The 27,766-nt window shown below is 50.4% G+C and overlaps 4 protein-coding genes and 1 long non-coding RNA gene across 6 annotated transcripts; 2 read left to right on the top strand and 3 right to left on the bottom strand.

Moving 5' to 3' along the window:
- Nucleotides 1–319: 319 nt before the first annotated feature.
- Nucleotides 320–9,133, top strand: LOC119220062 (rho GDP-dissociation inhibitor 1-like). Its single transcript, XM_037475689.2, has 6 exons — nt 320–505; nt 6,758–6,953; nt 7,083–7,166; nt 7,489–7,562; nt 7,675–7,738; nt 7,863–9,133. Exons 1-6 carry the CDS (start codon nt 335–337, stop codon nt 8,063–8,065), a joined length of 792 nt encoding a protein of 263 aa, XP_037331586.2. The 5' UTR covers nt 320–334; the 3' UTR covers nt 8,066–9,133.
- Nucleotides 9,134–9,681: 548 nt separating this feature from the next.
- cdr2l (cerebellar degeneration-related protein 2-like) lies at nt 9,682–13,524 on the bottom strand. The gene is made up of 5 exons (XM_037475688.2): nt 12,980–13,524; nt 11,785–11,897; nt 11,118–11,266; nt 10,745–10,909; nt 9,682–10,642 (listed from the first exon to the last, which is right to left on the bottom strand). Exons 1-5 carry the CDS (start codon nt 13,056–13,058, stop codon nt 9,703–9,705), a joined length of 1,446 nt encoding a protein of 481 aa, XP_037331585.2. The 5' UTR covers nt 13,059–13,524; the 3' UTR covers nt 9,682–9,702.
- A 243-nt stretch (nt 13,525–13,767) lies between these two features.
- Nucleotides 13,768–22,306, bottom strand: recql5 (RecQ helicase-like 5). Of its 2 annotated transcripts, none has more exons than XM_037475685.2 (19): nt 22,129–22,306; nt 21,815–21,936; nt 21,194–21,715; nt 20,428–20,524; nt 20,227–20,338; nt 19,979–20,141; nt 19,808–19,890; nt 17,645–17,863; nt 17,459–17,558; nt 17,275–17,311; nt 17,113–17,171; nt 16,824–16,894; nt 16,662–16,752; nt 16,405–16,575; nt 15,723–16,333; nt 15,573–15,639; nt 15,285–15,488; nt 15,121–15,193; nt 13,768–15,043 (listed from the first exon to the last, which is right to left on the bottom strand). In XM_037475685.2, exons 1-19 carry the CDS (start codon nt 22,292–22,294, stop codon nt 14,904–14,906), a joined length of 3,108 nt encoding a protein of 1,035 aa, XP_037331582.2. In that variant the 5' UTR covers nt 22,295–22,306; the 3' UTR covers nt 13,768–14,903. The 2 variants fall into 2 exon arrangements, with proteins under 2 accessions (XP_037331582.2, XP_037331583.2); XM_037475686.2 differs by having other exon boundaries at nt 16,842–16,894.
- Nucleotides 17,889–19,797, top strand: LOC119220063 (uncharacterized). Its single transcript, XR_005120560.2, has 3 exons — nt 17,889–18,543; nt 18,987–19,236; nt 19,318–19,797. It is a non-coding gene; the product is annotated as an uncharacterized LOC119220063 (long non-coding RNA).
- A 716-nt stretch (nt 22,307–23,022) lies between the features above and the next one.
- si:ch211-120g10.1 (butyrophilin subfamily 3 member A3) lies at nt 23,023–27,726 on the bottom strand. The gene is made up of 10 exons (XM_037475313.2): nt 27,550–27,726; nt 25,927–26,010; nt 25,526–25,624; nt 25,054–25,155; nt 24,844–24,975; nt 24,629–24,766; nt 24,483–24,534; nt 24,365–24,391; nt 24,041–24,067; nt 23,023–23,944 (listed from the first exon to the last, which is right to left on the bottom strand). The coding sequence occupies exons 2-10, from the start codon at nt 25,984–25,986 to the stop codon at nt 23,388–23,390; spliced, it is 1,194 nt and encodes a 397-aa protein (XP_037331210.1). The 5' UTR covers nt 25,987–26,010; nt 27,550–27,726; the 3' UTR covers nt 23,023–23,387.
- Nucleotides 27,727–27,766: the final 40 nt, after the last annotated feature.

Here is a 27,766-nt window from a genome sequence, read left to right as displayed (position 1 = left end):
GGGATGAGTCGGAGAGTGAGGGTGGAAGTGTACGTCTTGTTGGCGTATGTTCAGCATACCTCTGCATGCCCACGCGTGTCTCAATCCGGAGGGGCTTCTTTAGCGTCCCAGGTTCAAATCAATGAATACTCTTTCCGGTATAGTATTCGTGATTTAATTTTTCTTTTTGCAGCGGTTGATTGCACTTATGTAAACGTTTTTTCACGACGTCGGTGACGTCATCTACGGTTGAGTGGATACAAACACCGGAACACCTGACCTTCGCCCTTTTTATAATTGTAAAGTATAATGATACTCAGAAATACATTACAAAAAAAAAAAAAAAACTACGTTCATGGTCTGCACGCCGAATACAGAGAAGGAACAAGCTTTTATTTTGAAGACCACGCACCGGATGCTGTCCGCTGAGAGCGGGACGTCGGAAGAAAGTTTCTTCCGCCGCTTCACTTCACTCCCTCTCGCCACCGTCGACAGGAGGCTCTGCGCTAGTACCTGCGATATAACGGTAAGAGTTGGCCAAACACTCGCCAAACTCGTCAAATGTCTTGTTTTAGCCGAGTGGACACGTCTTTAGGCGATAAGAATAAAAAGTCCGCGCTGCTTTCGCGCAATTAGCAAGTTCCTCGCCCCCCCCCCCCCCCCCCCCGTGACGAGGAAGTACTGTTAGTAGCAAAGTCACGTTACTCTGAATTTATTTAACGTTTCCAGGTATTTTATGTAACTTCGTGTTATTAAGCCCGTGCCCTGTTAATCTATTTTTTTTTTTTCGTATTATTATGGTTGCATTGACGCAACAAACTCGTAATCCTGTAACTAAATTGCCGAGCCATTAGAAGTTATTCGGCGGCAGCAGTCGCTCGTTTCCGGGTGTCGAGCCGCCAGCTTTTGGTCCGTCGGACAACGACCCACGATGAATTTAAATGTTATGTTAATACGTTTTTTTAATGTTAATACTCGACGCGGCGAGTGGATGCATGGCCCAGTGGACCAAACATCCACGCCGACGTGTATTTTACGTCTACTTTTTGTCTGTGTGTGTGTGTGTGTGTGTGTGCCTGCGTGCGCGCGCGTCAGGAACATTCTCCGCCACTTCCTGGAACTGGTGCTCACTCGGGTCATTTGAATTGTCTTGCAGGGCTCACACATCTTAAAGCAACCTTTTTTTAAAGGTTTCCGTAGCTAAATGCACGTAGATTACATCTCAAGTTACGGTCTCCCGACGAGTCGTTCATGTGTGTGATAAATGGTCAGGAAGATGTGTGTGTATATACACTCACCGGCCACTTTATTAGGTACCCCATGCTAGTAACGGGTTGGACCCCCTTTTGCCTTCAGAACTGCCTCAATTCTTCGTGGCATAGATTCAACAAGGTGCTGGAAGCATTCCTCAGGGAGTTTGGTCCATATTGACATGATGGCATCACACAGTTGCCGCAGATTTGTCGGCTGCACATCCATGATGCGAATCTCCCGTTCCACCACATCCCAAAGATGCTCTATTGGATTGAGATCTGGTGATTGTGGAGGCCATTTGAGTACAGCGAACTCATTGTCATGTTCAAGAAACCAGTCTGAGATGATTTCAGCTTTATGACATGGCGCATTATCCTGCTGAAAGTAGCCATCAGAAGTTGGGTACATTGTGGTCATAAAGGGATGGACATGGTCAGCAACAATACTCAGGTAGGCTGTGGCGTTGCAACGATGCTCAATTGGTACCAAGGGGCCCAAAGAGTGCCAAGAAAATATTCCCCACACCATGACACCACCACCACCAGCCTGAACCGTTGATACAAGGCAGGATGGATCCATGCTTTCATGTTGTAGACGCCAAATTCTGACCCTACCATCCGAATGTCGCAGCAGAAATCGAGACTCATCAGACCAGGCAACGTTTTTCCAATCTTCTATTGTCCAATTTCGATGAGCTTGTGCAAATTGTAGCCTCAGTTTCCTGTTCTTAGCTGAAAGGAGTGGCACCCGGTGTGGTCTTCTGCTGCTGTAGCCCATCTGCCTCAAAGTTCGACGTACTGTGCGTTCAGAGATGCTCTTATGCCCACCTTGGTTGTAACGGGTGGTTATTTGAGTCACTGTTGCCCTTCTATCAGCTCGAACCAGTCTGGCCATTCTCCTCTGACCTCTGGCATCAACAAGGCATTTCCGCCCACAGAACTGCCGCTCACTGGATGTTTTTTCTTTTTCGGACCATTCTCTGTAAACCCTAGAGATGGTTGTGCGTGAAAATCCCAGTAGATTAGCAGTTTCTGAAATACTCAGACCAGCCCTTCTGGCACCAACAATCATGCCACGTTCAAAGTCACTCAAATCACCTTTCTTCCCCATACTGATGCTCGGTTTGAACTGCAGGAGATTGTCTTCACAATGTATACATGCCTAAATGCACTGAGTTGCCGCCATGTGATTGGCTGCTTAGAAAAGTGTTAACGAGCAGTTGGACAGGTGTACCTAATAAAGTGGCCGGTGAGTGTATATATATATATACATTTTGTGTCCTAGCCTTCCCCCTGTCTACCTGGGAATGTGCACTAGTGGGCCTGATGCTCCATGTGGCACCACTGTTCTTCTGGTTTTGACCCGGTTGAGCAGGTGTAATCGACAGCGTAGTTTTATAAATTGTAGCTTTATTCCCATTATAAAAACTCCAAAGTGTGAGGGTTAAACCAAACACCTCGACTATACATTTTGATTAACCCCAATGATTAATCAAAGGTGTTTACTCGCCGCCTCAAAAACATCACTGTTTATTTGTTTTGTTTTATTCTGAACACCGGGGGGACGAATGTCCTCTTTAGCCCGAAGCAGACCCCGATCTGGAAAATAAGGCCTGACCTTTCAGCTGGCACCTTGGCTGGTCCCATCCACTGGCGCTTCCTGCTGCTGCACACAGGGATTTCTCATCGGCTATTTATAAAGCTTCCTATTTGTTCTGGTTCTTCCTGGGACAGTGTAATGCTTTTGTTTCTTTCTCTCTCGCAGCCCCCTTCTCTGCGTGGCTCCTTTTTCATTGTGATCGCTCGTCTTTCCTGATGATTTTTATTTCGACGTCCCGTGAAAAATGTTAAATGAGTCTTTTGCTGATAGCTTTTCACCTTTTTTCGATGATCGCAAGCTCATGAACAGCTTTATGTAATTTTCTGCATCTTGTCTGCATTGCTTTTACCCCCCTCCTCCTCCTCCCACACCCTCGTCGATGTCTGTTGAGGTTGATTTCCTCTCTCGGTGCAACACTTCCTCAAAGCTGCTGTATGTGTTGCACTCAACCCTTGACTTGCTGCGAGCCCACTTTAGTTAAACCTCCCAGACAAAACATTTACACAGTGCTCCTTTCCAATGAATATCATGATCATTCTTTAATTGCATTGGTCCCAGCTAGTCACTCGGTCAGAGGAGCAGCGCTCCAGAAGCATTGTGCTTAATTTGTTTTTAACTGTTGCACACTAAAGGATGTGAAGCAGTTATCTCCACCGAAAAAAAATAAACCGTAACGTCTCTTCTCCACGTGCACACTTTCATGATTCAAAGAGCTCCTCCTGCTGCTAGCAGGCCGCTGGCCTCGTGAAGTACGACAGCGTAGCGTTATCCGGATACTTCCATATCCGCTCCAAAAATGAGGATTTGATACGTTTTTTCACCTGTGATTGATCAGCATGATGAAATATGCATTGAAGTGTGGGGAACCAAAGGTCTCTGGTGCATGAGAGAGACGAGATGAAAGCCGCCGTAGATCTGTGAGGGATGACGGGTCAAAAACTGAATGTCACTTCACAGCGGTCGCCAACTCCTACGTTTTATTGGTGCAATGTCCCTTTTGTAGTCTCTGATGCAGATGTTTAGTCGTAGAGCATTAACGGTCTTCTGCAACACTTTGACTTCCCCAGGTGCTCGGTAGCGGTGGCTCTGCCTCCGAGCTTTCTGATGTGTGGCGGCCTGCCGCGTCATCTCCTTTTGGTCCGCTCCATGCATTCCTCTCTGTGAAGAGCCTGAACAGAAGCATCCACTGTCTGATCCCCGGCATCAGGCCACAGTCATGCATCAAAACAGATGTCCTGCATCAACAGATTTACATTTCCAGACTATCGTCAGTGGAAAGTTTTCCCCATTTGTGTACTTTATACACCTGGCCAATGGGGGGGCTATTTTGAGGAAAATGGACTATATTTGTAGTGTTGGGGTCTTTGCGGAGTTCAGGTTTCGGGGCAACTAACCCTAAAATTTGTAGACATCGATAAATGCACCCGTGCTGATGTATGCGGTGTGTTTGTGCGCTCTCGTGTCAGGTTAATCCCAACACACACACACACACACACGCCTCCTCTTCATAGGCCGGTTACATCCCTCAGGGATTCCCCGGTCCTCATTGAGCTCGTTGATCTTCAGTAACGTTTGATGAACCTAATGACTCCTGTCAAAATGAATCCCCTTGACGTGTCCCCGGGGACACCTCACCAACCACCTCCCGTCCCTGAATGCCTCATTAGCCGTAATCCCACTTTCTCTAATCTCCCAGCTCACGGGTGTTGCTAAGGAACAGTTCCACGTGAAGCCTTGTGTGTTTTGAAGGCGTGACGCTTATCCTCATTTTAAGCAAAAGTGCTCGTGGTCCTGCGGGAGAGAGGGACGGAGAGGACACCGAGGATGAGACGTCTGTTTGCATGAACTCTGGAGCCGTGTTTCCCAGCTGACTAAACATTTTTTTGCACGTAGCCAGTCGGCCAGAAAGAATGTTGTGAGGAGGGTTATGGCAGCGTTGTCTAAACTCGTCCCCTTTGCACAGTGCCGCGCTCTTTTTCATAGTTCGCTCAAGATGGCGTCTGTGAGAAGACGTTACGTTGTTGTGTCCGACCAAAATTATTTCAGAACTTCTTTTTATCATTCATTATTATCCACGTTGACTCTTGAGTCAACGTCAGATTTAAACTAGAATATTTAGTTCAACCAGTCGGCAAATGGTTGCAAATCAATTTACTTTAGTGAAGTCAATTAAACGATCCAATCAAACCCCCCCCGAAACAACAAGGGGTCGATATCAGTGGTTCCCTTTCAGGTTAAACTCGGTCTCCCTGATATGTTTAAGACTGAAAGATGTCTGACCCCTCACGTGTCTAAAAGAACTCTTCACTGCTGAAAGAGACGCCATCTCTGCTCCAGTGTCTCTCTCTCTCGCTCTCTCTCTTATTTCTTCTGACCAGAAACAGTCACACGGAAAGGAATTTGTGATTTAGTTTAGTTTGTTTTATTTGAGGCCCTGTTTGTTCGGCGCCGCTGCGTTCTCACTTCCTGCTTGGCTCCTTCCCAACAGCAGAGCCGCTTATTGTGCCTCGGATGGTAAACGTTGGGTTTTGTTTTTTTCAAGGATTACTTCAACCTAGTACCACTGATCAGTAAATAAAGACTGTATTTACATTTTTTTTTTTTCCTGATTTGTTTGCTTGTCCACGTTGATTCGTGACGGCCTTCGACTTGCGCGTCAACATTGATTTGCAACCGCAAACAAAATGGAGTCAACAAATCTGAAGGGGTTACTTCTGCTATGAAGAAGTCTGATTTAATCCGGCTTGACAGCAGGAGCAGTCCATCGCCGACATTGAAGCATCGATCTTCACCGGTGTTTTAATTGCTTTATACCCTTAAACACAACTTAAAGGAACAATGCCGTTTAGTGGATTTAATATATAGAAGCAAACTAATACTTGTTACTTTAAAATATATATTTACATTCATGTCTTCCTGAGCCGAGAGCAGAGGCCCCCCCTTCTTGCTCCTCGTTGACGAGCAATGCAACCGCTCTCGTGTCTTGCACCATTTCAAGGAGGGCTCTCCTTTTCAGATGCTCTTCTACGGTTTGTCGGCTCTGTTTCCTGCTCGCTTGAATCACTCAAATACAGGAAGTTGGGTTCTTTCAAAAGGCGAATGTCGAAAGACATTCTGCCGACACGAGGAAATAAAAACCCTGACTTATAGCACATATTTAGCTCTTAGCTCGCTGGCCGTTAAACAGGCGAGACGCTATTAGGGGGGGAAAATATATGTCCCTTTATTTTTATGTGCAGCATTCGATATTTGCATCACTTGTACGTTCTCACACACACACACACACAAATGAAGATGATGTCATTGGGTCCCTGCTCAGGATCAGCCTCCGCTCTCCTAATCCGCAGTGACGTCCACATTAGTCCTCTGATCGTCGTCCGCTTCTCGCCAGGAAGCCCGAGAGGACGAGGCGTGTCCGTGCTAGCGTGTAAAAAAACAAAACAAAGTGATCCACACAAGGCGTCTTGTTGTGATCACTTTGTCTTTCTGAGGAATTTCTGCTCTGTGTGTCCCAGAGCGGGAACTCGGTTGTCCCTTTTTTAACCGTCTCCCTCCGTGGAAAACGTTTCCCACTCAAGTGTCTCCAATGTTTTCATACTTTGACCGCTGCCAAGCAAATTCCTTTTGGGTCCTGCGCCACGGTAAATAGCTGTTGGCAGGAAACGACGCGTTAAACAGAAAAATAACACGCGGTGATATACAGACGAGGGACAATACTATCTATGGTGTTTGATTCTTTGCATTGCTTGACTCCGGAGGTTCTTCCTCTGGGTAAGTAATCAGTTTAAATCATCCGGCAGCCGGATGTGTGACAATGTGCTTTCGACACAGAGTCGAGAGTCCCTCCTCCTCCTCCTCCTCCTCCGCCCTCCGCCCTGCGCCCTGTTTCCTCGTTCTCTAACCTCTCTGCCGTCCCTGCGCTTAGCTCACCATGGCAGAACAGGAACCCACACCGGAGCAGCTGGAGGAGCTCGCCGCCGCCAACAAGGAGGGCGAGAACGCGGTGAACTACAAACCTCCGGCCCAGAAGAGCCTGCAGGAGATCCAGCAGCTGGACGAGGAGGACGAAAGCCTGCGCAAGTACAAGGAGGCCCTGCTGGGCAAGGTGGCCACGGTCGCAGGTCAGTGGGCGCCGCTCGCCATCCTCGGATCCTCTCGGCAACCCAACGGGACTTCTGTCAACTGCCGCTTGGTCTTTTGCCCCCATTAATTTTGGGTACTGCGACTGTTCTCCCCCGTTTTTTTTTTAGATCCCAGCGTCCCGAACGTCCAGGTGATGCGAATGACTCTGGTGTGTGACACGGCTCCGCAGCCCTTGGTGCTGAACCTGCAGGGTGAGTAGAGCTCACGCGGTTCTTTGGCGGGGAGGGCGGACGCGGTGGAGTCATTAGCTCGTAGCGTTGGACTGGAGGGCCTGCTGGCTCATTAGGCCGCTGATTGGTAATGACAAGATCCCCTTGTTAGTGGGGTAATGTGCTGTTTCCTAATGGCTTCCCCTGCCTCAGTGGTCAGAGAGCTACAGCAGCACTCTACCCCCTGGTGGTCACTGTGAACACTACAGGCTGCACAACACAAACCGGCCTTTGAGTGAAGCGCTTGTTTTTCTACGTTTTTAAGTTCAAGATTAAAATGCTTTCATGTTGATTTCCCTTCCAGACTTGGACAAATTAAGGAAGAACCCGTTTGTGATGAAGGAGGGAATCGAGTACAGAATAAAGATCACCTTCAAGGTGGGGGGAAGAGTGTGGCCTCCTGTTTGTCGGGGTCATGATGCATGTTTGCTGAGCTATCGTTGCCGTGGGAAACTGTTGAGCGGGATGTGACGCATGTCTCCGTTCGCAGGTCAACAAGGACATCGTGTCGGGCCTGAAGTACACCCAGCAAACGTTCAGAAAAGGAATCAAACGTAAGGCTTCCTCCGTCATTTCATTCGAGTAGCCCCTCGTGCAGAGGAATAACGTTGAATAAGATGACCGACTGTCTGTCCGTGAAGCTTAATAAACGGGCTTTACCTCGTCCCTTCTGTGCAGTTGACAAGTCGGACTACATGGTCGGCAGCTACGGGCCCAAAGCGGACGAGGAGTACGAGTTCCTCACCACCGTGGAGGAGTCCCCGAAAGGCCTGCTGGCCCGCGGCACCTACAACATCAAGTCCAAGTTCACCGACGACGACGAGCACGACCACCTCTCCTGGGAATGGAGCCTGACCATCAAGAAGGACTGGACAAACTGATCCCTCCTCCTGGGCTCCTTCCTGCTGTCATTCTGTTGTTCCTGTCTGGATTCTCTCCCTTTTTTTTTTTAAGCTTCTGCTCTCGCCGTCCATCGACAACCTGATTTTCTTCCCCCCCTCTTCCTGATTTCTAATCACTTCATCGTTCCTCCCCTTTGTAGCGCTTTCGTTTGTTTGCACCCGACCTTCTTGTTCAGTATCGAGTCTTTAAAAAATGGAGAGAGTGATAATGTGCACAATCCAGACGGTTTTCTTATAAAAGAAAAAACAAGTAAAAAATAGATAGTCTGTTAGCTGCTTTAGGAAGTGGCCCACTGTGGGATCCATGCTGCCCTTTAACCCGCTTTCATTCCTTTTGTACAATTACTGTGATCCGCCTTCCTAAAGCCTTTGAGCAGATTATTTGTACCAGGCTCTTTGGAGCAGAGACCACCTCTATTTCAATTTAGCACCTGCCGAAAGGTAGACTAAATGACCTCTGACCCCTAGCTGTAGGTGTGGCTGTTCCTCTCCTGATCAGGGTATGCTGGCAGGTTTCTTTTATGTTTTTTTTCTTAGCAGCCACGAGGCCTTAACAAAACCCCACAGGGAGAAATAACCTGATTGAGCCATCTGCCTTCCAGACATCATGTGAGCGTGTTTATATATATACTTGCAATCAGGACCAAGACCCGTCATCAACAGTTTTGGTGATTTGAACATCTAGTACTTGATTTCTAATTATGGATTTAAATGAACATCTTTTAAGACGACTGTAAAAGTGCAGGTTGTGCTGCTGGCCTTCTGCCGCCCTCTTAAACCCGCTCACCTGGTATTACTAAAGCTAAGCATTAGCATCGCTGACTGTGCCTCCGGTCTCTTACAGCCACTCGCGGCTCCTCGGTGAAGTGAAATGTCGTCTGTAATTGACTTCTTGTAAAGTACGTGGACATCAGGGCCCAAGCAGACCTTTCTTATACACTCCAGTTGGCGGGCCGGGGCGTCTGCGTCCGGCATCACGGGCCCGTGTTCTCGACTGAATGTTTCCACTTGTATCTCCTGTGTTCACATTAAAGTGTTCAGACTGGGTGTGCACGTGTCCCGCTGCCTTATTGTGCCTCCTCTTCACCTCCTCTTCACCTCCTCTTACAGCCTGACCACCTGATCAGGGTCTGAGGAGTTAAATGTTGGCTTTGATTTGTTGCTTCACTCAATTTGAACCAAAAAAGGGAAACCTGCTCCATACGTTTGTCAGTTTTAATCGGCAGAAAACATGGAACATGTCTGGAATGATGGAACGAATCCCTGAATCATCCCCCCCCCCCCCCCTCCCCTCTCTGATGATAAACAGACGGTACACATTGGCAGCTGTCCTGAAGGATTTCTTCTTTTGGCACTCAGTCAGAAAAAATGCTTAAAGTTCAAGAAACAAAATGCTGCTTTATCTTTATTGAAATTGTATTATTTGGCTTAATTGTTTTTCAATAAATAAAATCACTTCCACATCAGTTAGTTTAGATTAAGTCCTACGTCACACGCTACACCGCCATAATTAACTTTAGCTAATTTCATCAAACCTTCCATCCACGTAGAGAACTTTTAACCATTTAACGACATAAACCCCCCCCCCCCCCCCCAGAGATGAGCCCCCCCCTCCCTCACTTGTGGCCCTTCTTGCTCTTGCTGGAGTTCACGTCGCTCTTGGTCTTCTGCAGGCGGGAGAAGATCTCCTTGAAGAGGGCCTTGTACTCCGGCGTGTTCTGGCTCAGCCGCTTGTCCACCTGCTCCACCTGCCTGCTGATCCCCTCCAGGGCCTCCGGGGTGGAGGGTGCCGGCGGCGGCAGGGGGGGTGGTGCTGCTGCCGCCGCCGCTGCTGAGGGCCCGGCGCAGACGGCGCTGTAGTCCCTCATAGACGGGTCCCTGGAGACGGGCCGGGACGTCTGCACCCCGGCGTGGCACAAGCTCTCCTCGTGGCGCCGGCACTTCCCCAGCAGCCCCTCGTACTTCTCCAGCAGCGCGTGGTACTGCTCGTCCACCTCGCGCAGGATGGACATCCCCCGCTTGCGCACGCCGTTGGCGTGGATGGCGTAGCTGCCCTGGCGCCGGCCCGAGGCGTCGCGCGCCGAGATGGCGTTCAGGGCCGTGTCGCTGCAGCTCTTCCTCACCTGCTGCCCGGTGGGCCCCTGCTCCGCGTCGCCGCCCTCCTCCTCCCCCTCCTCCCCCCCCGGGCCCAGGCCCTCCTCCGGGGTGTCCGTCTCGGGGCCGTTGGCGAGCAGCGTCTCCAGGCCGTGCTCCATGCCGCCCATCAGGCACGCGCGGGACTTCCGCAGCTGCTGCATCTCCTGCAGCTCGGCCTCCAGCTCCTGGACCCGCAGCTGGCAGCCCTCGGCCCCCAGGAGCCGCTGCTCCAGCCGCTCGAACTCCTGCAGCACGGCGGAGCACTCGCGCTCGGCGCCCTCCCGCCGGGAGCGCTCGGCGGCCATGGCGGCGCGCAGCGAGGACACCATGCCCCGGAGGCGCTCGTTCTCCTCGTCCGCCGGCCGCTCCTCGGCCAGGTCCACGCTCCCCGGGTTGGCCAACAGGAAGCCGTCCTCGTACCTGATGGCGAGCGTTCACCGCGTTGGGTTTAGAAATTGCGTAACCCAGAGGTGTGTACACACACACACACACACACACACACACACACACACACACACACACCTCGGGGCCGTGCACAGCTCTTTGATGCAGGGGAAGGAGTGCACCGTCTTCCGGCGCTCCGTCTTCTCTCGGCGGACCCTCAGCTCCTCCAGAGTCCGGAGCTCCTCCACCCGCACCGTCAGGCTGTCCACCTGACCATGCAAGGTGTCCATGGTGCCCGTCAACCTGCACACACACACACACACAGTTACGTCACTGAGCTTACTGCTGCCCTAAAGCTACAGTGAGCCTCCGTTGCGACACATAAACGATGTGAAGGAGCATTGAAGCCTTTAGCAGTAAGACGCTAATGTGATTAGCAAAGAACTTTGACCCTGTGACTGTGATTACTGCGTGGCGGGCGCCGCTCTCGTTGCGGACCCATCTCGCTCACCGGTCTATCTTCTGCTGCGAGGCCTTGCTCTCCAGAACCAGCTTCTCGTTGGTGATCTCCAGCTCTCGGGCCGTCACGTCCAGCTGCTCGTACACCTTGGCGTGCTGCTCGTTCATCTCCCGCAGGAGCTCCAGCTGCTTGGACAGGTACTGCAGGGAGACGACGCACGCAGGGTTCAAACAGACTGGTATCTGACTGGTACCCTAACCCCCCCCCCCCCGTGGAAAGGCTGAAGTAACCAGAGTTATTTTAGGGATGTTACATTTCATTTCAAAAGGCATACTATAATATATCTTACTAATCAAATATTTAATGACGATGTGAAAGGAGGAAGAAGGAGAAGTTCACACATAAATCATCTTTCTCATTTCCACATTAAACTGTCACTAGTTGCTATGCAACCGATAGTTGTCATTCCCAACCGGACAGAGGCTTGTTAAAGAGTAATGTATTCAGTTTGACTTACTATGTCAATTTCCCATTTTATGAAACAATAATAAAACAAAAAGAGGCTTATGAGAAGTCATCGAGCGATTCGGGAATTCTGCACAGCCTTTGATGTCGACAAAATGAAACACTTCCTATACAAACCCCCTCCTCGATATTTTCTCCTTCTTCCAAAGTGCTTCACGATAATGATGTAAGACCCCGGCGGGTTCATGCGCACCTCAATCTCCTGCACTTGCTCCTCGTTGTCGATGTACATCTGTTGCAGCGAGTCCTCCAGCTCCTTGTTGCGTTCCAGGAGCGTCTTCCCGAGCTCCGCGGCCAGGTGCAGGTCTGAGGAGAAGAAGAAGGAGGACTGATCAGGAGACCTCGCATCTCACACCCCCCCCCCCCCTCCCCATACACACACACACACACACACACACAGAGTGAGGAGTCTTGGTTATGTAATGTCAGTGTTGTGCGACACGGATGAGGGAAGCGGGCCTTCTCACCTGACACAAAAAGAGCCGCCGCATCACGGGCACAGAGGCACTGACATGCACCCCCCCCCCCCCCCTCACCTCACCTCCCCCCACGGGTGACACAAACATGACATCACCACACCACCATCTGGCCAGACACACCTCGTGTGTTTGCCAGATCATCATCATCATCATGAACACAGATTCTCGGCAGCAGAGACGTTGCGTAACAGCAGCATTTCTGGGGCAAAAAGAAAATCTCTGATCCCGGGGCTCCCTCATCAGATCAGATCAGATCAGCCGGGGGCTTATGCATAAACGCAGAGATGAGATACAGGCCGGAGCCGCGTCAGCACAGTGGGTCAGCAGGTAATTGGGGGACGGAGAGAGGGGGGGGGGGGGGGTGCAGAGAGACACACACACACACACACACCGCTCCTGAAATGCACTGTGGATGAAAGTGCATCCACTTACATACGGCATCACTTTACTAATCAGTAAAAGCCCCTTTGGATTGATTTTCTGCCTTTGCTTTGGGCATAAACACCCCCCCCACACACACACACACACCCACACACACACCGTGAATCAGGCCACGAGGATCTCTGCTGTCCCTCTCTCCACAACAGTTCAGACAGTGTGTGTGATGGATCAGAGAAGCCTTCTGGGCCTCCAGAAGGGAATCGAGACAAATAGCATCCACCCAGAGACAGACAGACAGACAGCAGGACTATTCTGGGAGACATCACTGACAAGATCGACATAATTGGCAGAGGAAGAAAGCAGAGACGCAGCTGTGGACTCGAGCAGCAGGGACACACACACAAACACACAGATACACACATGCATCCCGTGTTATACAGCGAATGCAACCCCCCCCCCCCCCCGTCGTCGTTCATCTTAAATAGCAGTGATTGTGTGTGTGTGTGTGGGGGGGGGGGGGTGTCTCACCTTGCTCCAGGTCCCGCTGGTCGTACCACGGCTCCTCTTCCTCCGTGATGAACTCCTCCATCCCGCCCGCGCGCAGCATCGGGACTGACCAACTTGTCGGTGCGGTCCGCTAATTCACGCGCGGCTCGAGCGGAAGTGACAACGAGGCGCAGCCTCCGCGGGCGTGTAACCCTTTGAGACAACACACACGCACGCGCACGCGAAAAAAAAACTATTCTGGCAGGGCACCTGAACCCCGAGGCATCTGCAGATGGGAAGCGAACCTCGTGACGGGGCCGTGCACACCTGCACAGGACCGGTCGGCACGGCGGCTCCGGGTTCCGTGAGTTCGCATCAGCCCGGCCGCGCGAGGCTCGGTGGATGAAGGCTGCTGCGTTCACGCACCGTCGGAAAAGCTGAATTCAGTGGGAGCGCTTTCGCTCTGTACCCTGCTGCTGCTGCTGCGCTGCATTTTCAAACAGGTCATGTTGGTGCGTTTGCATACTAGGTTGACTCCATCTTTAAAGATGAGTCCGGTTAATAGACATTTTAAATGTGACAAGTTATATATATATATATTATATATATATTTCAATTGATATCACTCTAACATCCAATTGTTTCTAAGCCCCAAAACTAGATGCTTATTTTCCACTGAGGGTTAACTCAGTAGAGAAGTTAGAAGATGACGAGACACAATGTTTCCAATATTAAATAATAAAGCAAATCCATTTCATTTAAATCGGTTTTGAGTCTATTTGTTAGTTTCTAATTAATCTGTGAAATCCAATTGAAAGAAAGAAAGTATGAAGCTTTGATATGTCAGCGCTTCAGCATTCTATTCTGCTATATTCCATGAATACCTTTTATTACCTTTTTTGGACAGATGAACATCATTGCAGGCATTATTTATTGATTTATTTACTGATTTATTGGGGGTAAAACTCGGTATTTTCTTTGAGCTTAAGCATCTCTTCCTATTTATAACCCTCTTTTCATATTCTATGGAGGGAACTTAAGAGTCCTACATTACAAGGAGCGCTGAAGGCAGCACCACTGGAGGTGACGTCACCACCTATTTGACAGCGTCCCCAGCAGGGATGTCTCTCCCCACCCCTTTGTCCCCCAGAGCTCCAATTGAAGACATTTGTGTTGATGACTTCGGCCGGTCGCTCCTATTCAGCGTAGTTTATTCACTGTAAACATTACAGACTACGGCTGTTCAGGCCTCACAGGTCGGCCGGGCACTGTGTGACTAAGGGACCGCGGCTCCCTTAGTGCCACATTCTCCCTTTCTGTCAAGACACGTGAAAATAAAAAAAAAAGTGGAAGAAAAAAAAACAACAACAACCCACAAACCGGACATCACACAGTATCTCATTGTCTCATTGTTCCTCACATCAGCGCTGGCCACCTCCGCCGTGTGTTTGTCGCATGCCGCCAACTCTGTGGATGAAAACATCAGTCGGGCCATTTGCTCGTCCTGGATGGTCCCCAGAGGACGAACCCAGCTGTGCCGCGTGATCGGCGCTAATTAGCCAGCAGCCACTGAGCTGCTGGCTCGGCTTCAGACTGGTTTATTTCAAAGGGCCTTTGCTTACATTTGTTTCCGCTCTGTATAAAAATTAAAAAAAACTACCTGCAGAGAACATGTTTCACTAAAGAGTAAAGTGCACGATGCCTTGAGGAAAGGTGAGTGCACCACAACAAAAGTATGAACTGAATAAAAAAAATGTGCACAACATCCAGTGATGAGCTGAAACATGAAGCACAACCCTGATCCCACAGATTTACCTTTGCTCCCTGCAGCGGAGAAGCTCACGCGTTATTACTTCATTATTGACACAACCTGCTGCAGCAGCAGCAAAGAGCCTGAGAAAAGCAGAACTCGGCCACGGGCTACGGGACGAGGGGTCGGACCCCGGGGGAGACGAACCAGGACGTCTCAAACTCCCATCATTCCTTGTGGCTCTGTGAGGTTCTGCAGCTTTTGCGGCCTCCTGAGGTGCTTCCAGTCGGCCTCGCTCGCGCAGCGCTCCACTCCGCTGAAGAACGTCCTGATGAGATCTTTGGCTTCTGCTTCAACTGGACCACAGAGACAGAAGCACTAGAGCGGAGTCCATCGCACGCGGCACATCGTCTGCTCGTTCACCCTCGCTTACCTTGGCCTTTCCCCTGACTCCGCCCCTCCGCGAGCAGGTGAGACAAGTAGCGGGCGAAGGACTTGAACAACTCCTGCGGCGCAAGAAAAAAAGAAAGAAAAAAAACAACTGCTGAGCGCTCTCGCTCTGCTGCGGGCGCGAGGCGGCGCCGGCGTCTCTCTCACCTTGGTGGCGAACTTCCCCGTCTTGTAGAAGGGGTCCAGGCAGCGGACCACGATGTCGGCCGCCTCCTTCAGCGTGGCGGGCGCGGCGGCGCGCCGCAGGGGCCTCTCCTGCACGTCGGGGTTGAAGGTCACCCTCCTGTCGGCGGGGCGGCGGCGCTTCGCCGGGGGGGGCGAGCGGCGGTCGGCGTTCACACCCTCGGCCCACTGGAGACACACACACACACACGCACAGTACCATCAGTCACTGAAGGAGGGCGGTGCATCCGAGGCTTGGATGGGAAGCATTACTTCTTCTGTTCGAGACGCCGTGGCTCCTTCTTCTTCTTCTTCTTCTTCTTCTGCTGCTGCTTTGGGCCTGTTGTGAGCGGTGAGAAACACTTTTAGACACCTTTCCACCATCGGCGTTTTAAAGGGTGCATCGAGGAGGGCGCCGCTTACTCCACGGCGGACTGGGCGTCCTCTTCGGGAGCCGCCGCTTGAAGCCGCGACGACGTGGTCTCCGTTTCGGGCGTTCCGTCTTCATCGTCATCATCATCATCAACATCACGTACAACTATGACTTCCCTCTTACTTCCTTCTTGGATCCCGTCCACCATGGGACTCGTCTCTGCGTCTTCTTCATCCGGAGCGCCCGGCGTTGCGCCCGCCGCTGCGCCCGGCGTTGCGCCCGGCGTTGCGCCCGGCGTTGCGCCCGGCGTTGCGCCCGGCGTTGCGCCCGGCGTTACGCCCGGCGCCTCCAGCTCCTCGCGGCTTCTCTCCTTCTTTGCAAAATACAGAGAGATGTCGCGGGAGCTCTTGGCCGCCTCCGCCAGTTTCTGCTGCTTCCTGCTGGCGGCTCGGCCGGCCTTCGGCGGGCTGTTCAGGGCGGCGGCGCCGTTCGCTCTGGCCCTGACGGACGACGTCACGGACGACGTCACGGACGACGTCACGGACGACGTCACGGACTCTCCGGAGCCTCCTGAGCCGTCGTGGGGCTTCAGCAGCTCCCGGGCGGTCAGGAAGGGGTCGGAGGATCCTCTCAGGCCGGCTCCGACTCGCTTCCGCTTCATCTGGAGGAGCAACGCCGAAGGATCAATGGCAGTCGGCATCGGACACCGGAGCGCCGGGAAGGGAAGCTCACCGAGTAGATCTTGGATGCAGAGGTGAACCCCTGCAGCTCCTCGATGGAGATGGAGGAAGAGGAGGAAGACGAAGGAGCCTCCTCTGGGAGTTTGGACTCGGTTCCGCTGCCGCCGTCGGACCTGGAGCCTTCTCCCTGGTCCCCAGGTGACGACTTTTTAATCTGCGACACCTTTGGAGAGAAGACGCGCGTTGGCTTTTCGGGCGCGTCACTCGGAGCCAACCAAGGCAGGCGCAGCGGCCCGGAGGCGAAGTTACCTTCTTCAGGACCGCAGCTTTGTACAAGTTGGAGGACTTGGAGCTCCTGAAGATCTCGTGTTCGACGTCGACCGCCGACGACAGGCTGTCGCTGAAAGAGACGCAGGAGCCAAGAGTTCAAGATGCTTCTGACCGGTTGGAGGCAGGTGTCTGAATAATTACCTGAAGGCGTCTTCTGACCTCTGGTGGCCGTACAAAGCTTCCTTCAGGAGGCACAGGCAGTGCTCTCGGGCCTGAATCACAACGACAGGTTCGGCAAATTAAAACTTTAAAATTGTAAAAGATGAGCTAGAAAATATCCTTATCTATCTTTTAAATCTCATCGAGGGACACATTGTATGGAAAGGTTTGCAGGATGGAAACTCTCAGCAACACGTTTGCCGCCGCCTCATTCCGCTGATTTCAAGCGCCATTTTCCCCCGGCGCTGTGAGGAATGCGTTGGTCAGGTACCTTCACGGTGAGTTTGGGGATCCTCTGGCTGCCGGCCTCTCTGAGCGGGCAGTCGGCGTCTGCACAGCAACACACACACACACACACACACACAGCGGTTACACCACAGCAGACACGGGGAGGCGGGACTTACACACCAGCTGGTATTTTACTCATAGTTACCCGGGGGGACGAAGTCTTCCCTCCGACGGTCCGTCACCTGGAGACACACCGACGGGGACGCAAATTGATTCTCGTGTTTTCACCACGACTCGCTTGTTGTTTGTTTCGCTTTATTTTCACGCGCCACACGGCGGGAAAAGTTGTGTTTTTTTGTTTGTTTTTTTTTTACTTCTTAGCGACTCACCGCCTTCCGCATGTTCATCTGCTTCTTGAAGAGGTCCGAGAACTCCCTCTTCCTCGCCGAGCCGTCCTCCTCGCCGCTACCGGCGTCCTCCTCGTCGAACCTGCAACGTCAGCGTCAGCCTCAAGCGCTTCACTGCTACCTCAGCGAGTCGCCCCCGCCCCCCCTCCCCCCCCGAAGGTGTCCTGCCTTTCGAAGCCGTAGCCCTTCCTCCCTCCTTCGTAGAGGCCCCGCTGGAAGCCGAACGGCCCCGGGGCCCCCGCGCCCTGCGCTTCGGTCTTGGTGCTGAGCCCGGCCGCCATCTCCAGCTGGGCGCGCACCGCCTTGGGGTCGCGGCAGAAGTCGCAGGAGCCGGCGCAGTCCGGCGCCTTGTCCCCGAAGAACTTGGAGATGGTGGCGTGGCGACAGCTGGCGGAGAGGAGGGAGACGCCGTTAGAAACATGAAGGGAGGGGGAGGGGAGGGGGGAGGTTCTTCATTAGTTTGAATCGGTCCCTTCAGGCTGAGACCCGGAGGCCATGGTTACATTGGAGCAGCTTTAAGGTCGAGCCTGGTGACACTTTCTGAGCTCGCCGTCACTCGCAGAGCAGCTGGTGCAAAAAAATTGATCCAGTCGCGTTTATGTAACCGTGATCACCAGGATCGATGTTTCTGTTCTTCACATCAGAACTTATCTGTGTACTGACCGCAGAAAATGATCGGTTTTATATTCCAAATACACATTTCAGGCGGTTTGGGAAACCAAAATATTATTATTTGTTGCAGTAAATGTTTTGGGGGTGAAAAATGACACACAGGTGTTACGTAACGCTCAATGTTTCCAACACACACACACACACACACACACCAGAGAGGAGGGGGGCAAACAAAGGGAGGAGTGAGAGTACACCGCCTCAGACAGAGGAACATGAGAGTAAGGAGACAACATCTCCGCAACCAAAGGCCGAGAGCAGGAAGAGGAGAGCGACAAACCCCCCAGGACGGCAGAAGGGAACCATCGGGAGGAGCAACTCCTTCCCTCAGCGTCATCGGCCCCTCAGAGGAGACGAGTCCCTGCTCCTCCGGAAAGGGACGACGCGAACCTCCACAGGTACGTGCGCCTCCAGTTTTGAAACTAAACTTCAAAACCTTTCTTTCATCCAAATTGTGCTGCTCTGAAATGAGCACGAAGGGGAGAAGTATTTGGGAATGCAGTCGTGGAGGTGGTAACATTCCCTTTGTGGTACCGTGAAGTTTTTCACTCGCACTTCACAGACAGGTGTCGTGAGAATGGAGACATTCTAGTGACATTTTCATTTAGCTTAGCAGTGCTAATAGCACAAGAGGCAACAGGATGTGCCTACCAGCAAGATCAGGAATACAAATATGCCGTTTGTTTAATCAGCAAACTGAGAGCTGCCATCCACCCTTCACAGTGGTTTACGTGTGTATATTATTCCTCGTTGTTGCTGTTGTGTTGTGTAAAGCACTCGTATTCATCAGAACCGGCACACAGCCCGAGCCCACCGAACGTCTCCTTTTAATTTACTTCAGACCACAACGACACAGCCGAGTAAATCGCGCATCACCTGGACGCGCCGCGCGTTAATGCGACTGCACACACGGGACGCAGGTGACACAACGCAAGAAGAGTCTTCTGCCCCGGCTGACCCGGTCAGTCCGAAGATGGACGCCGGAGAGGAGACGCTGAACGTCCTGAGCAACATCTGGGCGAAGCTGCGGGCTCTTCCCAACGCCAACCACGTGGAGCTGGCGGCTTTCTTTATCGTCTTGACCTTCGTCTGTGAGTCGATCAGCTCTCCTTCTTGCGCTTCCCTTGTTTTAATTCCTATTTACTGGTTTTAATTTGCTCCTCCTGCTGCAGCGGTGGTCCTGCTCATGACGGTGCTGACCTGTGTGAGCTGCTGCTGCCGCCGCCGCCGCGAGACAAAGCTCAAAGTGTCCAACGTTTGAGCCAATCATCAATCGCGAGAGGGAAGACGGGACTGTTCTGAGACGCTTGAGACACTAGTAATGTATATATACGTTTATATAACCTGTTTGTGCAAACCATTGGGTAAAAACTCAGTTTCCTCACACTCCTCTTAATTTAATTGTAAAAAGTCTGGACCAGAACTGAAATATAATAATAACAACATAGCCGAGCTACAGGTGCTCCTTGACCTACTTAAACCTGAACCACAGAGCAAGTCTGCCCTCTGCTGTGCACAAACTGAAATGGACTGGTTTTATTTTCTGTTTCCATGTCATTATGTCATCATGTAATACTTTGTGCATCTAAATGCTGTAAATGTCTCGGGTGCGCGACGAATAAAAGGAGGATCTCATCTCATGCTTCTGAATGCTTCACTTACGCTTCTTGGGCACAGAAGGACACCATGGCATCAAAGTCCGTGATGACCGATTTGTCCGTCTCCTTTGCAGACCCCCGTTTCTCCTGTGGACGAGTTCACGCAACGTTCACAAACTCAAAAAGAGGGCGTCACCCTGGAGCTGGAGACGTTTTTGAGCTCTGTCGCGCCGACCTGTCTGCGGGCCACCTCTTTCCGGATGAGGAAGTTGAGTTGCTCCTTATCCCTCGGCGAGTAGTACGTGCGGCAGGACGAGGGAAGCCCGTCCCTCCCGGCGCGCCCAGACTCTTGGTAGTAACTCGCCAGGGACTTGGCGAAATTCCAGTGAGCTACGAACCTGTCGGGTCGATTGGAAACGTGAGCGCGTGCACACTTTAAATCCAACACAAAAGGGGTCCACACTAAGAGCCGCACGGCCTCACCTGACATTAGCCTTGTCCACTCCCATGCCGAAGCTGATGGTGGCTACAATGACCAGCACCTTGCCTTGCATCCACTCGTTCTGGACCTCCGTGCGGTCTCCTGCTCTCAGACCTGCGGGGTGAGAGCAGGAGTTGAGACCAACTATTTCGAATTCTTCAACCTCGTAGAGGAAAAATAAATAAATAAATAAACAGTCTAACCTGCGTGGTACGGTTTGGCCAAGACTCCGAGCTTGGTCAGCTGGTGAGCCACTGTCTCACAGCCCTCCCTGGTCCGACAGTACACGATCCCACAGCCCTGTGGACACACATTACATGCACTGAGTTAAAGACACCGGGGCTGTTGTCCTCATGCTCAAGTGGAAACGGTCAGCTAATAATGGCGTCCTCACGGCATTACACGACAGGTAGAACCAGAATGAAATGTTAACACAAACATTCTTTTTTTTTTTAAATTCTGTCGACCGTGAAAAATCAGCAGTTTGACATTGGAATGAGGACGAGCTGCACGGCCTGCTCTTTGGCTGGAGTTCCCCATGTGGGCTTTAAATGCTATTTAATGAGTAAGAATAAGAGAAAAACAGGAGTTTCTGCAGATAAAGGGATCACCATACAAATGTAGTCATGTCATATGTGACAATTATTTTATCAGCCAGTACATTGATTTTTAGTAAATTACCGCATTTTTAACCTTTATTTTGCTTTTGAACTTTCCTTAGATATCAGAACCCTAAAAGAAAAGTATGGTAAGTAAGTCTATTCAGTTCATGTTCTCTCCCGTGAGCTCTTCTTTCTACGTGTCTTGGTTATCTTTTCTTCTTATCTACCCAAAGAAGTTTATGTCGCAGAGGATTCCAAACGTAAAATGGCTGTGTGAATAAAGTAAAGCATCTATTTAAAGTAACGAAACGGGGCTTGTGATCTTTCATTCAGAGAAAACAGACAGCTCGGCACAAACACTCCCGACCTGTTGGTTAGAGCCGCCGTCCAGTGCCAGCGCCTTCTGAATGAAGGCGAACAGGTGGGCGTAAGGGTTGGGCAGCAGCTCCCGGAAGATCACGTCGTAGTGCAGGTTGCTGCGGAACACGGGCGTCACAAAGGTCTGCGGCGAGCGCAGCCCCAGGGACCGCACGATGTCCTCCTGCACGTTCTTGGGCGCCGTCGCCGTGAGGGCCAGGCAGGGAACCCCCCGCAGGCGCCCGCGCAGCTCGCCCAGCTTGAGGTAGTCCGGCCTGAAATCGTGCCCCCACTGGGAGACGCAGTGAGCCTCGTCCACGGCCAGGTAAGACAGCAGGCCGCGGGAGCACAGGCCGCTCAGGCACGGCTGGAACGAGGGAGAGGCCACCATCTCCGGAGTGATGTAGAGCAGCTTCAGCTTGGGGCTGCTGCTCCACAGGTCAGCCAGGATCAGGCGCCGCTCGGCTGCCGGCAGCTTGGAGTTGATGGAGCAGGCGGGGATGTTCAGGTCCTTCAGGTGGTCCACCTGGTCCTGAGGAGGCACGGTGGGAGGGATTAACACACACACACAGAGAGACCCAATGAGACAGCACGGTGCATTGGAGCAGCCTATCCCCGAACAGAGACCGACCTGAATGAGCGCGATGAGGGGGGATATGACCAGAGTGATACCCTCAGCCATGACAGCAGGCAGCTGATAACAGAGGGACTTTCCTGCTCCGGTGGGCATGCACACAAACACATCCTTGTCACCTGCGGGGAGACAACACCGGTCACGGTCATTTCACACGTTCATTTCTCCCTGACAAGCCAACTGATGGAATTCAAACCGGGCCGAACAAAGGAGTCAGTCAGGTTGCTGTGCTACTTAGCCGGCTAACGTCGGCTAAGTAGCACAGAGACAATGTAACACAGCAGATAAAAGCAGGGGGGTGGCCGACGTACCTTTAACTACTACTTTAACAACATCCTCCTGTACTTTAGATCGAAAACTGTCAAACCCAAAGTGGGTTTTTAAAGCTTGTTTTAAAGTTGTTGCCATCGTTTCTCGCTCTTTACAGAACTCATGTAATAAACCTGCTCTGGTGTCGTCGCACACCAATGACGTCATCGCAGTCGCGAAAAATCTTCGACAGAAAATACATTTGCTTAAATATTCTGTATTTAATGATTCCATGGTATGTATTGATGTAATCGTTTATTTTATTGTATTATTGTATTATTATTGTATTGTTTTGTTTGCGAACTGTTCTTCATCCTTTGCTGTGTTAGAGCTCTCTGATTGGTCGAGCCGGTACCTGTATCCATGTATCCTTGTGTAAAACCTGTTCCCTTCATATTTTTTCTGTTTGTATGTTTCAACTCTTAATTGCAGCTCAATAATTCTCAGAGTGAAACATTTTTGGATATATTGTCAATCAGTTAATACACCTTTCCCTCAACATCAGCTTTGCATATTTGAAAACAAAACTCTTTTTAAACACTGTTGGATGAGTCTCTGGAATGCCCAAAATATTAGTTACTAGGTCACCTTGGTTTAGGTGCTGTTTCTATTCTACTCTGCTCCTCTGGAGCATGTCTATTTGGTGGTCTATTTCATTGTACCTCTTTAGGTAATAACCCAAACGGAGACCGAGAGAAATTATGAAGAGGGAGAAACAAGAGAAGAGGCTGATATATCTATTTACCAAAGATACTTCCAAGAACTCAGTTTCACTGTGAACCAACTGGAATCCGCTCTCCAGGTCAAATGTTCAGATTATTTCTACACTGTACATTGTTCCTTTTTTTGTAAAAAATAATAATAATATGTAATATTCAAAAAATCAGACCAAAGACTAAGACTTAGATTTGGTTTATTGATCATTCACAGACAGCAATGCATTCTCACTGCTGGGTTAATTTTGCACAACAAGTTATATTAATACGATTGTTTTTGTTTTTGTTTTTTGAAAATACAGAAAATACATGTGAGCAAAGACGAGCGCTGTAACTCTATAGTGAGGAAGTGGTTGCGACAATCACATTAAAGCAGCAGCAGCAGCAGCATAGAGAGGGGGTCACATAGTGGAGCTATTCAACAGCACAACGACAGCCTTTCACCTCCCGGATCTCTGATTCCTCCCAGTGATTATTACACATCCATTCGTTGTACTTTATTACTAATGGAGTTTGAAGGAAGAGGTGACAGCGGGGGGGCAGACTCAACCCCAGAGGCAGGGAGCCGGGCAGATACATTGGCTCCTGGCCGCCGGAGACTTGATCACCAGATCCTTGATGATCTCCACCGTGCCGAACAAGGGGAACAGCCTCTCGTCGAAGCTCTCGTTGTAGGTGTAAATGTGCAGGTGCTTGTCGGCGTCGTAGAAGGACAGCTGGCCGCGGTCGTAGTCGACGTAGACGCCCACCTTGCGGGGGATGAGGCCGGCCGGCAGGGCGGTGAACGGCACCGTCAGGGCCTTCAGCTCGGTGCCGCGCTCCAGCCGCAGGCTCAGGTAGCCCGTGTCCGTGTTCAGGGACTTGAAGCCTTTCCTCAGGGCCGACTCCTTGGCCACGCCCAGCCTCCAGTCGCGCTCGCCCACCTCCACCTCCCAGTAGTGGCGGCCGGAGCTGAAGCCCTCCAGCCCGACGGCGCACCACCAGCCGTCGAAGCGTTGGTGGTAGTTGGGAATGTCCTTCCTCTCGAAGCCGCAGCGCATCCGCCTCTCGTCTGTGATGAGCAGGTCAGGGTTGGCCGTGTCCAGATCCAGAGTCACCTCCACTAGAAAGGAAAGTGAGGTGGGTTTGAATACCAGACGGGTTCAACACACGGGTTCTGTATTATCTTGATGAAATGATTGATTGATTGATGCTCTACCGGCTGCATCTGAGATCCAGTCCCACACTGTAAAAAAAAAAAAAAAAAAGGGGGTTTTAGTCGTAGCAGATGTTTGTCAAACAGTGTAAATGTTACTAAGATAATTAATCAAACTGGTATTGAAAAACAGTGGGTATTGTGATGATGATTATGTTGAAAGGAAGGATAGGTTGTCTGTCCTGACATTTCTAATCTCTATGTCTTTCTCCTTTTTTTGGTGCAAAACGACGCAACAAAAGCAGTCAGTGAGAATGTGACTTGAAAGCAGTGCAGACATTGTATGTATTGCTTTTTTTGCATGACAATATAAAGTGCACCAATCACCTGATTGAGGAATGTAGGATATGGCACCTGGATGGAGAGGGGCAAGAGGCTCATCAGGAACTGAACGTCTCCACATACATACCAAAATTCAATTTGATTTAGTTTTGAATTCACAAACCAATGGTCTGAGTCTTCTGCTTCCACATGAGCCACTGCTGCGGGATGGTGTCCTGCAAGAACGCACCACAAGAGCTCTGCGTTACACCTGCACATCCAACACAACGGGTGAGGTGGACTCTGTGAACCCCTGCAGGGATGTTCTACCTTATCAGGCCGTTGCACCATTAGAGTCCAGAAAACCAGCTCCATGGCAGCCAGCAGGTTGGGTGCGCGGCCCCAGCGCCACGCGGACTGCAGGTCCTCCAGGGCCTTCGCCACAGGTTCCCCGGGCCACACGCTCTGCTGCAAGTCGACCATTACACCAAGCTTTATTTATACAGCTCCTTTCATAACATAAAGTGCTCAATGGAACATCTCACCTCGGGCTGAGCTCTCAGGTCCTTGATCCAGTTGAGGATCCCAGCTTTGGCCTGAAGCAGGTCCTGCTCATTAATCATATCAGGCTGCACCTGTTCCACCTCTGGCCAGCCGTCCGTCTGCATCGGCCTCTTCTGCACACACAAACGCACAAGCCTTTAGTCGTAGAACCTGCAGGTGAGTACGGGCGCGCGCTCCTTCCCTGCACTCACCTTGCTCTCCAACATGGAGGCCCACTGCAGGATGAAGACCTTGCAGAGAGAGGTGGGCCAGGTGTCATCAAGGTTCCAGATGAGCTCCAGGACTGAGGACCTCTGCGCAGGTAAAACGGAGAGAGAAGAATATTCAATATGTGGTCACAGGAACATTTATTTAGGAAATTCCCACTCTGCAATGAAGGATTTCAAAGAACTGTTTATCCTAAATGTTTACCAGGTCATTAATGCTCTTTAATGACCTCTCAAAATTGAAAGAAATACTCCTTGTCCTAGTAGAAGGACTTAAAGCATGCCTTTCTTTATATGCCAAATATATCATTATTGTATTGATGTTGTTTTTTTGCGGCTTTGGCAGCCTTGCAGCTGTTGTTTTTTTAAGCCACATTGAAGTAGGGTGGACATAGAGCAAAAAGTGGGTGATGGATTAGAGACGTGGAGACGAACCCTCACGGAACACATCGTTTACCTGGCACACTCGGCTTAGATCTCTAGCTAGGTCCACAACGAACAGCTGATCCTCATCCAGAGGCTCCCTCTTCTCGTTCTTCGCTCTCTTGTGCGATTCCTGCAGAAGATCAAAAATGCAGGGATTCTCTGGAGGGAAAATGGGTTCGAAAGGGGGAGGAGTTCTCCGCACAAACACAAGGACATTTGGAGGACATTAGTGCTGCTTTTACAAGAGCCTCGGAGAGTCAGGAGTAGAAAGGAGGAGGCCTCTCGGCCTGATCAACATGCACAGGGGGGGCCTCTGTTCCCGAAGAGACAGCCCTCCCATCCAGACCCTCACAGCTCTTGTTGAATTAAACCGACAGTTGTCATGTCAACCGTCTGCATATCGCATCGAGGTGCACCATAAGCGGGCCTTACCTTTATCTTGGCCGTAAAGTTTTTGGCCGGCTCCACCATGAAGTGAAAACACTGCATCATGTTGGCTGCTCTGTGAAAGGAGTCCTACGGGGAATAAACACAAATACCTGTTATTTACCCCCCAAAACTCTCATTCTCACCCATGAGAATAACAGAACTGGAATGCACTCTTTTTCAGTGTTTTCATAACTAATATTATTCCACTACATCTATACTTGAATTGTATAGTTACGTGTTACTTTAAAAAAATGTGTATGTGTTTCATAATATACGATATAGTACTGCATACTGTTTACTACTCTATCCAGTATTAAGATGCTCTTATATTAATTATTTGGTGATAAAAACAAAATAATCTGTTCTATAATAATTAGCACTTTGAATGTAGCAATTCTGCCTCATGAGTACTTTTGATATTTAAATTATATTTTGCCTATAATGTGTCTGTATCTAAGTAACATTTTTTTTTTGTTTCATGGTGAAACTGTGTTTTTTTCTCCTCTTTACTTCAGGAAAGGATCAGACTACTTCTTCCACCAGTTTTCTGCAAAATCAGGTTACTGCCATTTAAATAATTGACCAACTATTTCAGGGTCAAATCTTGACTTTGAAGCCCAAACCTAATTTTTGTATTTTTGATCTTGGCCATTTAGAACGGAAAGTCGTTCCCTTGCTGTAGCAGCTTTAACTTTGACATGTAAAATGAATAAGTCAGATACTATGTCCAACAGGAAGTCCTCGGTATCGGAGGCCAGGACCCATCAATGAAGGCTTTACTGGAGCAGAATGGAGCACTGGCTGCAGGCGGCCTGAAACGTGACTCTTCCCCAGCCGGTCTGTCCTCGGTCAGTCTCTCTCTTTCCTATCCTGCTCACTCACTTTCTCTCCATCGTCTGCAGCGTCTGTGTCCGGCTGGCCCCGAAGCCGCTGGGACGACCAATTTAAACTGGTTTTCGTGCCCAGACCGAGGGCAATGTGGGTGAACGCACTGGCAAAAACAAAGTTGCACTTGCATTCCACCTCATCCATTTTATTATAAGGAACTAATGCGTATCCCCAATTTTATTTATAGCAATGCTGGTTTGTTTAATAATTAAGTTTTGCAGGTTAATTAATAAAACATTTAATGTTTGCGGCACATCAAAGCTCCAGCACTGAAGCATCTCTACATACAGCACCTGTAAACGTATTCTCATACAACATATGCAGTCATTATAATTCATATTAAGCTGGAGACGAAAATATTAAAAAATAACACGTTCACATAAACAGTTGAAAAATATATATTTTAATTCCAGGGAGTGAAGTGGATGCGGTTGGAAAGCAAACACTGCTTCAGAAAGGCTCGCGGATGTCGTGGGAAAACATGACCATGCAGTTTTTCTGCGGGAGCGAGGCCGGCCGATGACTGCGTGACTTTGCGGCAGATTTCCGTCATAACCGCGGTCACAAAAGCGGAATCGATCCCAACACATGCAACAGGACACTGGACACGTTTATACATGTATGCAGGTAATGTCATACAACTGCAGTGCGGACGTGCACAACAACACGAACAGCACTCGGGTTAAAAAAAAAAATAATAATACATTTTTAAAACGCGCGTGCGAGGCACGAGCCTACCTTTCTCCTCGGGAGGGTTTTGTTAATAAGTTCTTGTGGTCTTTCTTTAACAGCTAGCGGCCGTGCCGGGTCCGGAGGAAGAGTTCGGGCTGTGTGCTGCAGTGTCTGACCTTGTTTACATGGCAGACTGGCGCTCGGCTCCTCGGGCGGCTTCGGTTTTCTCCGCCAGTGACGAACGCGGCCGTGTCTCTAAGGTGACGCTTTGTGACGCAGGTGG

The sequence above is a fragment of the Pungitius pungitius genome, chromosome 12 (genome assembly GCF_949316345.1).
Source record: "Pungitius pungitius chromosome 12, fPunPun2.1, whole genome shotgun sequence".
Classification (NCBI taxonomy): Eukaryota; Metazoa; Chordata; class Actinopteri; order Perciformes; family Gasterosteidae; genus Pungitius; species Pungitius pungitius.
Note: the sequence above shows the minus strand (reverse complement) of the source record. Positions and strands in the feature narration are given on the sequence as shown.

Excerpts from the sequence above, each read along its gene's own strand:
- cdr2l (XM_037475688.2), bottom strand. The coding sequence starts at position 13,058 with ATGCTGCGCGCGGGCGGGATGGAGGAGTTCATCACGGAGGAAGAGGAG. Across the intron at positions 11,267-11,784 it reads AGCAAGTGCAGGAGATTGAG|TACCTGTCCAAGCAGCTGGA; the intron begins GTGCGCATGAAC and ends GTCTCCCTGCAG. Across the intron at positions 10,910-11,117 it reads TCGCAGCAGAAGATAGACCG|GTTGACGGGCACCATGGACA; the intron begins GTGAGCGAGATG and ends GTGTGTGTGCAG.
- LOC119220062 (XM_037475689.2), top strand. The coding sequence starts at position 335 with ATGGTCTGCACGCCGAATACAGAGAAGGAACAAGCTTTTATTTTGAAG. Across the intron at positions 6,954-7,082 it reads CAAGGTGGCCACGGTCGCAG|ATCCCAGCGTCCCGAACGTC; the intron begins GTCAGTGGGCGC and ends TTTTTTTTTTAG. Across the intron at positions 7,167-7,488 it reads CTTGGTGCTGAACCTGCAGG|ACTTGGACAAATTAAGGAAG; the intron begins GTGAGTAGAGCT and ends TTTCCCTTCCAG.
- recql5 (XM_037475685.2), bottom strand. The coding sequence starts at position 22,294 with ATGACGTCATTGGTGTGCGACGACACCAGAGCAGGTTTATTACATGAG. Across the intron at positions 19,891-19,978 it reads AAGAGGTGGCCCGCAGACAG|GAGAAACGGGGGTCTGCAAA; the intron begins GTCGGCGCGACA and ends ACTCGTCCACAG. Across the intron at positions 16,334-16,404 it reads CTGCATCCAAGATCTACTCG|ATGAAGCGGAAGCGAGTCGG; the intron begins GTGAGCTTCCCT and ends TTGCTCCTCCAG.
- si:ch211-120g10.1 (XM_037475313.2), bottom strand. The coding sequence starts at position 25,986 with ATGATGCAGTGTTTTCACTTCATGGTGGAGCCGGCCAAAAACTTTACG. Across the intron at positions 24,392-24,482 it reads GCAGAAGACTCAGACCATTG|GTGCCATATCCTACATTCCT; the intron begins GTTTGTGAATTC and ends CTCTCCATCCAG. Across the intron at positions 23,945-24,040 it reads CTGGATCTCAGATGCAGCCG|TGGAGGTGACTCTGGATCTG; the intron begins GTAGAGCATCAA and ends TTTCCTTTCTAG.